This window comes from Podarcis pityusensis (assembly GCF_964106645.2).
Source record: "Podarcis pityusensis genome assembly, chromosome: 12".
Classification (NCBI taxonomy): domain Eukaryota; kingdom Metazoa; phylum Chordata; class Lepidosauria; order Squamata; family Lacertidae; genus Podarcis; species Podarcis pityusensis.
The window spans coordinates 23106167-23118816 of NC_138037.1; the positions used below are offsets into that span (position 1 = coordinate 23106167).

Genomic DNA, 12650 nt, shown 5'->3' on the forward strand with positions numbered 1-12650 from the left:
GGAAAGAATTGTCAAAGACAAAATAATGACACATATAGAAGAACAAGCCTTGCTGAAGCAGAGCCAACATGGCTTCTGCAACGGCAAGTCCTGTCTTACTAACCTATTGTGGGTCTTTGTGAGAGATAGGAAGCGTACAGATAATGTGTACATGGACTCTCAAAAAACTCTGGCTCCTGACCAAGCTTAACAGTCATGGAATAAAAGGAGAGGTCTTCTTGTGCATCAGGAATAAATGGTAGAAAGTGGAGGCCCCCTGGGATCAGTATTTTGACCTGTGCCTCTTTATTCGTTCATAAACAATTTAGAATTAGGAGTGAGCAGTGATGTGGCCATGTTTTGCTGATAATACAAAATTGTTCAGGGATATTAAAACAAACTGAGTGAATGGGCGGAAAAATGGCAATAGTAATTCAATGTAAACAAGTATAAAGTTTTGCATGTTGGTACAAAAGAAATCTTACACACACACACACACACATGATCCTGAGGTCTGAGCTGGCAGCAAGTGACCAGGAAAGAGACCTTGAGATTATAATGAATAGCTCAATTAAAATGTTGACCTGCTGGGCAACAGCTGTGAAAACTGCAATTCCATACTAGGGATCATTAGGAAAGGAATGGAAAATAAAACTGCCAATATCATACTGCTGTTATACAAATCTATGGTATGACCACGTTTGGAATACTGTGTACAGTTCTGGTTGCTTCACTTCAAAAAGTGTATTCAAGAGTTAGAAAAGTTCCAGAAAACTGTGACCAAAAGGATCAAGGGGTTGGAAAAAATTCCCCTATGAGGAAGTTGCAACATTTTGGACTTTTTAAATCATAGGAAAGGTGAGAAAGAGGTGACATGATAGAAATTTATAAAATTATGCGTGGCATGGAGGAAATGGAAAAAAGGTTTTTCTCCCTTTTTCATAACACTAACAATAAACACATTACACTAAAACTTGTAGCGTTCCAATGAATGTTGGAAATTTTGGGACAGTTAAAAGAAAGTGCAATGCGTAGTTAAACTATGGAACTTACTTCCACAGTAAGCAGAGATGGCCACCAACTTTGATGGCTTTAAAAGAGGAGTAGACAAATTAATGGACAATACAGCTATCAGTGGCTAGTAGTCATGATGACAATGATCTGCCTCCACAGTCAGAGGCAGCCATGCTTCTGAATACCAGTTTCTGGAAATGACAGCAGAGGAGTGCGCTCTTGTGTTCAGGTCCTGTTTGCAGGCAGCCCATACGCATCTGGTTGGACTAGATGGGTCTCTGCCTTGATCCAACAGGGCTTTCCTTATATTCTCAAAGAGAATAGGTGGTTGTACTTTCATGCCCCTGGATCTGCATGGCAGCTGCTCATCAGATATCATGTTTGCATAGGAGTCTATGTGCATAAAGTCTAGCACAAGTCGGCCCTATATACCACAAAACTGAAATTTACAAGTTGCACATTTTAGGCTGTGGCTGTGTACACAAAAATGCAAACAAAACATCCAAAATTTGACTGCTGAGTGGGCTGGGGACAGAAAGGGTCCAATCCCCTTACTATAGACAAAACATTTAAAAATGCACATATTACATCAGAAGCCATACTGTCAGCTCCACTGCATGATCTCAGACATGCAGGTTTATAGAGTCTTGGCTGTGCCATTCATTAGTAAACTGTGAGATATTAACATCAGTACTCATTTTACATAGATAAACTTATTTTCTATCAATGCAAGTACAGTAGTCAAATGCAAACAACTGAATAAGTGGAGTTATTCCTGCTTATGTGGAATTTGAAACCTTAACTCCACTTTGATCAGAGATCCTTATAAAATATTAAGGCTGTCAGGGAGGAGAAAAGAACAGAATAAAATCCTAATCCCTAGTACTAGTGTTCAAGTAAAGCCAAGTAGCCAAGGCAATTCCAGTTATAGTTGTTTCTAGCATTTACTGATAGCAGAATAAACAGTCCTCCTGCTGATACTAGCGCTACAGGGAGGCAAGCTATTCTGAGCTGCCATTCCAATCCAGAAGACATGAAGATATCTATGTGCAAAATGATGAAATGCAAGCAAGATGACTAAATCCACATAGCAAAGCATGGAAAAATCCAGGAAAAGAAAGTGGGAAGTCAGGAGGGTTTACAGTAGCAGCAAGTGAAGATCAGAAGGGAAAGGAAAGGAAACTTTTGCAGAACTTAAGTGTGTCCTGGGAAGGGGAGGGACTGAGCAAGGATAAATATCAGGCATCTTACTGGGGGTCCATTGCCTGTGAGATCTGAGAAATACCAAATTCAGGTCTAACACTTTAATATGCTAGAGTGGGGAAAACCTGCATACACAGCAGAATCCTCACTAGTCAGCTCTTAAGTATATATAGCTTATGAATAAGTTAGATCAGATTAATTCCACATCTCTGGATCACATTCTGCATTGACAACACTTGCTTATCTTGAATCCCAAAGGAATCTGAATCTAGCATTTAAATAATAATAATAATAATAATAATAATAATAATAATAATAATTTATTATTTATACCATCTGGCTGAGTTTCCCCAGCCACTCTGGGCGGCTCCCAATCAAATGTTAAAAACAGTACAGCATTAAATATTAAAAACTTCCCTGAACAGGGCTGCCTTCAGATGTCTTTTAAAGATAGGATAGCTGCTTATTTCCTTCACATCTGAAGGGAGGGTGTTCCACAGGATGGGCGCCACTACCGAGAAGGCCCTCTGTCTGGTTCCCTGTAACCTATGATTTAGGTTGTAACCTTTACAACATAATCATAGGTTGTAAAGCCCAACTTTTGGTGAACAACCTGCAGGTGCTGAGGAGTATCTGTTTCAGGATCACTTGCAGCTGTTATTCTATATCAGGGTGGGGAAGCAGCGGCCTTCAGGCCAAATCAGCCCCAACATGGGACCAAATTTGGCCCACAAGGCACTTTCCCCCAAACCATGCCCACCTGCCCACACCTGATGTCAGGTGTCATGCAGGTAGAGAGATGTAGCAGCAATGGAACAATCTGGAGCCTTAATCTACACCCTCAGAGTACAGATAGAAGAGAAACTGACAACAAGCACAGAAACTAATGGGAGCTGTTCAGAAATACTCAAATGTCACTTGAAATCCTACACAGAAAAATAATTTTAGGAGAAGGACAAAATATATAAATTAGGAAGCTCAGAATTGGAAGAGAATATAGCTATATTTGCAGCATCAGAAACCTAGGAGAATATTGAAAAGTCAACAGCATGTGATTATCCTCACATAAATTTTTTAAAGAAATGGCATTAGTTAACTGAATAAATTAGAAAACTTCGAACATAAAGTTTATCCCCAAAATCCAAGTAAAAATAATAACATACGGCTATTGCTCTAATAGTGACTGACAGCATAAATCCTATGCATGTCAGTTCAGAAGCAAGTCTCACTGAATTCAGTTAGACTTACTCCCATTTAGGCTTGTAAAATAGGCTAAATTACAAAAAGGTTGTCAGGGATGCAGCTAAGGTTGGAAATATTATAACAGGAGACTCCATGAAATTTCTCAGGGGGTGGGTGAATCGTATCACAATAGGCACAAGTTTTCTAGAGACAATAAATGACTCCAGATGGGATGGTCAATCATGGAACTCACCAAAAAGAAAATCTATGTATTTAATCCCAAAAGGTGAATAGGATCTGACAGAAGATGCAAACAATGAACACAATACAATCATGCTTAAATATAGTGAATATGAAAAAATGACCACAAATTCCCTCAGTCATATTAAACTATAAAATGGGGAATTAACATTAATATTATGATTATTATTAGGTAAAAGTAAGCTAAAACATACATAGTTGGGAGAGCCAAATCACTTCAAGAAGCTTGGAAATTATTTTAAACTTCTTTAATAATAGCTACAACAGGTGAAAAAAGGCACCAATAAATCTGAAAAGATGCAAGGGTAGTTAAATAGCAGTATCAATAAAAGGTCCTTTGCACTTGTTGAATTCAGTTTCTAGAGAGGTCTGACTCACACCTCCTCTGGTAGGTTTTTCCTCCCCACCTGAAAGGCCTTCTAATTTTCCCAGGCCTTTGAACATTGTGTTTTGAATATTATTTAATTCAGTGAACTTTTATTCCAATGTTTTAAATTGTGAATTTATTTATTTGCTCTCTTTTTCAATTGACTGTTCTGATTTTATTGCTGTTTTTATTGTACTTTTATTGTAATGTGTATTTTTATGTTCAAAGCCGTGCAGATAGTTTTTGTTTTAGGGTGGCACATAAGCAATGCAAATAATAAAGAATGCTATAAAAGTCAATAATTTTTCTTTCAAAAATTGCAGGGCTTGCCTGAATTGAAACATAGTGAAGTGCTCTGACAAACCAAATGTACATAAAACAAGCCAGAAAAAAAAAGAATTTATATTTTTAAAAAATATTAGTTTAAATAAGAGCAAGAGAATCAGGAAGCCAGCTTAGTTGCTATTATTATGATAGCTAAAAAGGAACCTTACTATCCATAGGGGACAGAGATCAGTGCATGGCTATTACCATCATGTTCTGATTTGGGGCTTCCCAGAGATATCTGGGATGGGGGGCGGCACTGCTGCAAGAACTATGGACTGGATGACTGTCTGATTTAGTTAGGAAGCTTTTTCTTTATAAGGCAAGGTACACATCTAGTATTAAAATGTGGGTGTTCCTCAGGCTATCCCCATAACAAAGATTAAACTCACTATGAAATAAAACTGGAAAGTCAAAATTGTCATTCACTAAATATTTAGAAATGACCACAAGATTACACTTTAGTCACTATTTAGTAAAAGCAACACCTTGTTAGTGGCCAATTGTTAAGTGTACATGTTATTAGTAAAATGCAACATTTGAAACACTAAATTCAACAGATTCTTACCAGCTTACTGAAATGGTATTTACAGTAGCCACAATACTGTACGTTATCTGCACCATTTCCTTCTTCTTCACAAAGAAGTCCTGCAAACTGTGCACTGAGAAGAAGAAAAAGAGAGGAAGAAATCAGATACTGAAGATGGAAAATGTAAGTGCTCCACAAAATATTTAGGGGAGGAATCCCAAAGTTGTCAGGGGGAGGGATCTATGGTAGAGAGAATGCCACTTCCTAAGCTCTCCCAGCTTGGGCTGGTCAAGGTGGAAGTCAGGAGCTGGGAGGCACAGGTTCCACTCCCCTCCTTTCAGCCTTCTAAATTTCCCCCCTCCCATTGACACTAATGGGAAGAGAAATAAGTAATGAAAGGGGAAGTAGTTTTTCTCCCTTTCTGTCGGCAAGTCTGGACAACAATGGGGTCTGGGATCAATGCCTTTCCCAATATGTCCCAGAAGACCCTGTTTCTCTACCATCCTCAGAACACTGCTGGTAGTAGAATGACAGCAACAGAACTTATGCCACCATACTAGGGAGGCCTGTGCTCACAGACCTCCCTCTCCACAGCATCCTACAACCTCTCAGCCTCCCTCCCGGGACACACAGAACTGCTCCCTAAAACAGGTTCTTATTTAGATAAAAGATAATCTTTTGGCCGAGTGTGTAAACATGCACTTAAAAATCTAATCAGAAAAATGTCTTAAGGTTACTGCTGTTTGTGAGTAAGGGAGGACATCAAGCCTTTTCTCTGCACCACCGCAGCACAAATTGTACAATGAGTTATAGAAATAATGGTTAAGTGAAATGTACTTACTACAACCATGCTAGAACAAGTGATTATTTTAAATGGAATCATGCCACTATGGAGCCACATCTACCAGGGCAATAAAACAATATAACTTGGAGAGAGGAAACCAGGAATGCACACAAGTGGGAATTGCTTACTTACCATGTTACATGGAAAGCTTGGCGGCATCCATGCTTGTTACAAGTCATGCAAGCGCCAGTGGCTGCTTTACTTTCTCTGCCTTGCTCATCACATATATAACATGTCTATTGGGGAAATAAGACAGTAGTAAGAACACTATTATCTTTAAATGGGCTCAAACTCAGCAGCAAAAGTAAGAGTAATACTCCTTTGTCCAACTATAGCAAATACAAAGCAAAGGCAAGACTGAACAGTGCTTCAGTTCTCAGACCTAATTGAAGTCACACTCCAATATTCCAAAACAGACTGTATGTTATGCATAGTTACAGGCAGGTAGCCATGTTGGTCTGTCGTAGTCAAAAAAATTCCTTCCATTAGCACCTTAGAGACCAACTAAGTTTTTTATTGGCATGAGTTTTCGTGTGCATGCACACTTCTTCAGATGTTATGTTATGCAGAATGCTTTATGTGATTAGCTGTTTCCGATGCTACCAAGATGCAGAGCTGTAACTACGGGGGGGGGGGCTACCCAGGTTTTTTGCCCCAGGTGAAGCCTCCAGAGGGACGCCATTGAGGCTCCTAGTCTCTCTATGTATAGGAGGGTGCCAAACTAATTTTCTAACCAGGGTGAAATAAAGCCTAGAAGAGTTTGGATTTGATATCCCGCTTTATCACTACCCTAAGGAGTCTCAAAGCGGCTAACAATCTCCTTTCCCCTCCTCCCCCACAACAAACACTCTGTGAGGTGAGTGAGGCTGAGAGACTTCAGAGAAGTGCGACTAGCCCAAGGTCACCCAGCAGCTGCATGTGGAGGAGCGGAGACGTGAACCCGGTTCCCCAGATTACGAGTCCACCGCTCTTAACCACCACACCATGTTGGCCTAGTTTAGTCCCTGGATTATGTATAGCATTGGTAAATACAGGGCTGGCCCAAGACATTTTGCCTACACCCCTGATGCCTGCCCCCTGCAGATCTGGTGCCCTACCCCCTCCCTCCCTCCACTGTCACTGCCGCCCAACCCATCACCACAACTGTGGCTGTGCTGCCACCACAACACCACAGCAATGGCGAGGACACAGTGGCAAGGGGAACTGCACTGGATCGAACAGCATGGAAAGTGCTGGCAGCAGTACAACGGTGGGGGCGAAGAGGGGGAGGGAAGAGAATCAGATCCACCCAAGGCAAATGACTTCGCTTCGCCTCATGCACAGACCACCCTTGGGTGAATACAACCTACTTCTTTATCATATGGTATGTCTCCACATTAATACACTACCCTGGAGGTTGGTTCTGCCAAATAAAGCTCCTTGGTTATGAAGACTCAGAATGAGTTTACTGAGGCTTCATATCATGTTAATGGCAAGGAAAGGCATTATGGGAAAGTGTTCCTGCATGGCAATCAATGACTGACATCAGGCCTCAGATGCAGTAAATAACAGTACTGTACTAAGAAACCTGGAATAACTTTGCTACATGATAAGTGCCCTATAATTTACATTTCTTCAGATCATTGTATCATTAAGATTTTCTGATTATTTTAATTAAATTCGCTGTAGCAATGTGGAAGACCTCCAGTGGGGCCAGCAGCATACAACACACATACCCAGATGCACAAACACAAAGGAGTTCTGTTTAAAATATGCAAAGCTAACATTTTAATATTTTTCAATAAAACCTGTTGCTTTTGCAGGTCTAACAAAATACTTCTAAGACAACATTCTTGTGAAGTAAGATTATCTCAATTTTCCTTGGGCTGCTGGCATTAACTCTTTTGTATCAATGGCTACCCTGCAGAATTGAAACCCAGAAATGCATATCAGCAATCACAAAGCTATAATGGGGGCTGTTTTATGGCTGCCAGAGGATTTCATAAAAATGCACTCTTCTAGACAGATTCAGTAATTCCTTCACCAGGAAGGAGATTCACAATAAACCTAATTTTCAAACAAGATTTCTAATATTCACAGAAAATTGTTATAGTCTTAAAATAATCTCAGTCTCACAGGATGCATAGCTGGGCATTCCTAGTACTTATTAAATACAGTACAATTCTAATCAAAACAAATATTTTAACTCTTGCAATGCCTCTAGCTCTTCAGCTGAAAATTCAACAAGCTTAATGTTTGGGGACAGCAAGGGTTGTCTGCTGAAAGGAGTTGGTGTCTTACTTGTGGTACTCCTGTACAGTTGTACCTTGGTTCTCAAATTTAATCCATTCTGAGAGTCCGTTCAACTCCCGAAATGGTTAAAAAACCAAGGTACCACTTCCGATTGGCTGCAGGAGCTTCCTGTAGCCAATTGGAAGCTGAGGAAGCCACACTGGACATTCAGCTTCCCAAAAATGTATGCAAACTGGAACACTCACTTCCGGGTTTGCGACGACCGGGAGCCAATTTGTTGGACAACTAAGGCGTTCGACTACCAAGGTACAACTGTATTGACTGTAGGGTGGAACTTTCAAAGGCTGCTTACAAATGTATTAATAGATTCTTTGAAAGCATTGTTCAAATACTGGTGCCCTTAGCAACATACAATCTCATTTAATCATCTCATTACAATTTCATGACATGAAATGTTTAATGTAACCAGTCACTTTCCACAAGATAATGAACATTGATACTGGCTTATTACAGTCTATCAAGTTCTCTCAAAAACATTTTGAACTCTTATTCTAACCCATATCAAACTATTATTTGCTTCCTCTAATGACAGGCTCCTGTTCTACCTTACATCACATAATGCTCATATACTCATCTCTATCTTATTAGTAAACACAAATCCATCGAACAACTTTCTTCATGTAAGAGTCTGTATTCTACCCGACAAGTTTACTATAGAAATCTCATGCAGATATTTGCCCATATGTATCTGACATTCATCTTTGTTTTAGATGTGAAAGAGGGCACACAAGTCCCACCACGTTTCTACTCTACAGACCCAGTGTTGAGCAGCCTACTGTTTTCAGCAATGATTAAGTAAAGGTAAAGGGACCCCTGACCATTAGGCCCAGTCATGGCCGACTCTGGGGTTGCGGCGCTCATCTCGCTTTATTGGCCGAGGGAGCCAGTGTACAGCTTCCGGGTCATGTGGCCAGCAGGACTAAGCTGCTTCTGGAGAACCAGAGCAGCGCATGGAAATGCCATTTACCTTCCCGCCTGAGCGGTACCTATTTATCTACTTGCACTTTGACGTGCTTTCGAACTGCTAGATGGGCAGGAACTGGGACCGAGCAACGGGAGCTCACCCCATCGTGGGGATTCAAACCACCGACCTTCTGATTGGCAAGTCCTAGGCTCTGTGGTTTAACCCACAGAGCCACCCGCATCCCTCGCTACAGAGCATACATATGGACAAAAGTGAGTCTCTCACACATTAAGGGGAACACCATAGTTGCATATAAACACATATAAGCATATCCTTTCCAAATTTACATACAATATGAATCAGTGTTATAAAATGCCCTAAAATATACATATTAATGGGTCTACTCTGAGTAGGCCTTAGTCAAACACATAGACAACTGTTTTTCAAATATCAGTTCACATTGCAAAATGGTTTTCTACAAATATGATAAAATCATGTGTCTTTATGATCTCTTGATCAACTGCATCAACCCAATCCAGAGATGTGTAGTAGACTAAACATGCCTGACTGGATCGTACTGATCACATGTTCAGCTTTTACAACATCAAGTTCCAGTGCCAACTACGTGAGCATTACAACCACACACAGAGCAACTAATTCTTCTTCTATTGAAGAAACTCTGTCACTGGATTAGGATGAACATGTTATAAAACACCAGCTACATGTTGAGCAAATTGTGATGAGCAAGGACTTTAAAATAACAACAACAACAACAACAACATGATTTTAATGTATTTCATGACTAAAACACACTTACAGCAAAGATATGGTGTGCAGACAGAATGTACCACAATATTTTTTAATGAATGAGAATGAAAAAAATGTAATGAAATGTAGTCACTGACAGCATAACAAAAACTGAAAAAATAAATGGTGGTGAATTGTTGAGAAACCACAGAAACAAAACTATGTCTAGAAAAGATAGTAAAAGTCTGAAAATGCAAGTTAACTTGCACTAACTCAACTAAAATGGCTTTTCTATGTACAGTGGTGCCCCGCAAGACGAATGCCTCGCAAGACGAAAAACTCGCTAGACGAAAGGGTTTTCCGTTTTTTGAGCTGCTTCGCAAGACGAAAAATGAAAACGTCTTGCAAGTTTGTTTCCTTTTTCTTAACACCGTTAATACAGTTGTGACTTGACTTCGAGGAGCAACTCATAGAACGCGGTGTGGTAGCCTTTTTTGAGGTTTTTGAAGACTTTGGTGATTTTTGAAGCTTTTCCAAAACTTCTTTTAAACTTTTAAAACTTTTTGGGGGGGGTTTGGATTTTGGGTTGGGGTGTTTGGAATTCAAGGACTTGGTGTTGGGGAGGGGTTTGCAAGAATCTGGAAGCTTGTGTGTTTTTTTCCTGCATTTTTATGATTTTCTGTGACCATTGGGCCACTCTGCTGTTTTTTTAAAAAAAATTCTGGATTTGAATTTCTGTGTGGTGGGTGGCTGGGGGAACAGTTGAGGAGGGGTTTGCAAGAATCTGGAAGCTTGTGTGGTTTTTTTCTGAATTTTTATGATTTTCTGTGACCATTGGGCCACTCTGCTGTTTTTTTAAAAAAAATTCTGGATTTGAATTTCTGTGTGGTGGGTGGCTGGGGGAACAGTTGAGGAGGGGGTTCTTCAGCAAGAAGCAAAGAGTGGAAGAGGAACCTTCTTCAAGTTGTCCCCCAGAGTCTTAGAAAATGTACTGTACACTTTGTTGATTTTTAAATGTTTTTCTGTCATGTTTAGAAACTTAATTTATTGTTCCTTCAATTTTTGAAATGCTCTTTACAGTATGTGTGACTTTAAAGAGCACTTAATAAACTCTTGTTGTACCAAATTTGGCTTTGTTTGGACTTTTTTTGACCATAGGAACGCATTAATTGAATTTCAATGCATTCCTATGGGATTTCGTGCTTCGCAAGATGAAAAATTCGCTAGACGAAAAAACTCGCGGAACGAATTAATTTCGTCTTGCGAGGCACCACTGTATAACAAACTCTTGATGTCAAACTAATTTTGAAACCCCTTTCAGTTTCAAGAACATTTTTCCATACAGCCTGTAATTCTGCCATTCAAGAAATATAAAGTTGAATTGCATCCCCAATGCCCAGTTTATGAAACTAGTATCATAAACTAGTTCTTTAAACTGGCCTATGTGGGATGACATTTTCTGTAGCCTTAATTGTAGCTCTGTAATACTGTGCTTGACATCTGACAAAGTTAAAAAGAACTATAAGTTAAGTTAAAAAATAAAATTAAGACAAAACAGCAGATCGGGTTAACTGGTGAATGGTAACAGAGGGAACAGGACTCACATTTCTGGAAGTCCTCCCCATGCTGTGCATCTAACAATGTCCCTACTGCATCCATCTGTCCCTAACCCCATACGTTGGTCCCCCAATTGAAAATGGGAAGCTGGATAAAGAGTTAAAGATAGAGTACATACAGATGACTATGGCACATCTTCCATGAACACTGTATTAATCCCCAGCCAACATTCAAGAAAACACGTGGAAGGGATCATGCTGGCTTATTCTGCCACCCTTCCCCCCTGCTCCAAAATCTCAATGATATTGCATGCTGGGTATCATATATATATCCATTATTAAGCCGTATGTAGATTACCAAAACCTATATACTGCTTGACTGTAATAAAACCTCTGAGCGGTTTACCCACAGGACCATAATCTCATAATCAGTACACTCTGGTTTTGTCTACTGGGCTCTATGCATGTACAACTCCAATAATACAGGTGTCCCCCACTTACATATGACTGACTGCTGTGTAACCTCACATACACGCAGTACCAGAAAATAATTAAATAATTCAATTCACCTGGAAATGGCAAGAGAGGTGGAGTGTCCTCATGGCTCGCAAGGAGAACCTCCCGGGAACATGAAAAGGACGTCAGTGAGGGCGGAGGAGACCCTGAAGAGGCGTAGTGGGGCTTTGTTTACACTGCTCAGCCTCCCCACCTAACAGCTGCATGTGCAGGGTAGCACAGCAGCAGCTGCTACTTTCGTGAAAGTCCTCCAGCCTCCTGCCAGCCCCAGAACTTCAATTATAGCTGTAGATATTTTTGGATACAGTAATTTTGGTATGGATTGAAGAGAGAGCTACAGAAAGGGCATTTAAAGGGTTTTTTAGAGGGTGCTCCCTTCTTTAGCCAATTTCAATTATGTGTGCGGGGGACCAGAATGTAACCTCCGCATAAGTGGGGAGTCGCCTGTACTTAACTTGTGAGTCAGCATAATCTAAATCTCACAACACACGTTCCAACTGAATTTCTACACTGGTCTATTATGTGTAAAGAACATGAGTGGGTGGGGAGCTCCTGCTGATATTTCATTCACTTTCTCAATGGCAAAACAATGTTTAACTACAGATGCTTCCCTAAAGCAAGAGAACAAGAACTGTGAACATGGCGCTATAAGAAGAAAGGGAGAGAACAACAACAACAACAATAACGGTTGAAAAATTCAATTCTACTCTCAATTAGCTTTTGATAAGAACCGTATCAAGAAACTGATCAACAGTAATCTGCTGCTAAATATAGTGATTACTAATAAAACAGGAAATGTCATAAACCTATTTGATCAGTTGATGATGAAAAACATTAGATATCTAAGTAGATATTGCCTCATGCTATAAACTTCAGTAAGACATAAATAATTTTATTCATTTTCTTTCATACAAAATGTTCTTTAAAGAAAT

At 39.9% G+C, this 12650-nt stretch overlaps 1 protein-coding gene across 6 annotated transcripts in view; it reads right to left on the reverse strand.

Moving 5' to 3' along the window:
- The window catches only part of MLLT10 (MLLT10 histone lysine methyltransferase DOT1L cofactor), a 109633-nt gene that overhangs the window by 75544 nt on the left and 21439 nt on the right, over positions 1-12650 (reverse strand). For all 6 annotated transcript variants that reach the window (XM_080974388.1, XM_080974387.1, XM_080974390.1 and 3 more), the window contains 2 exons: positions 5836-5939; positions 4899-4992 (listed from right to left, as the gene is read on the reverse strand). In XM_080974388.1, coding sequence (XP_080830514.1) covers positions 4899-4992; positions 5836-5939 — 198 coding nt within the window. The remainder of the gene's footprint in view (positions 1-4898; positions 4993-5835; positions 5940-12650) is intronic.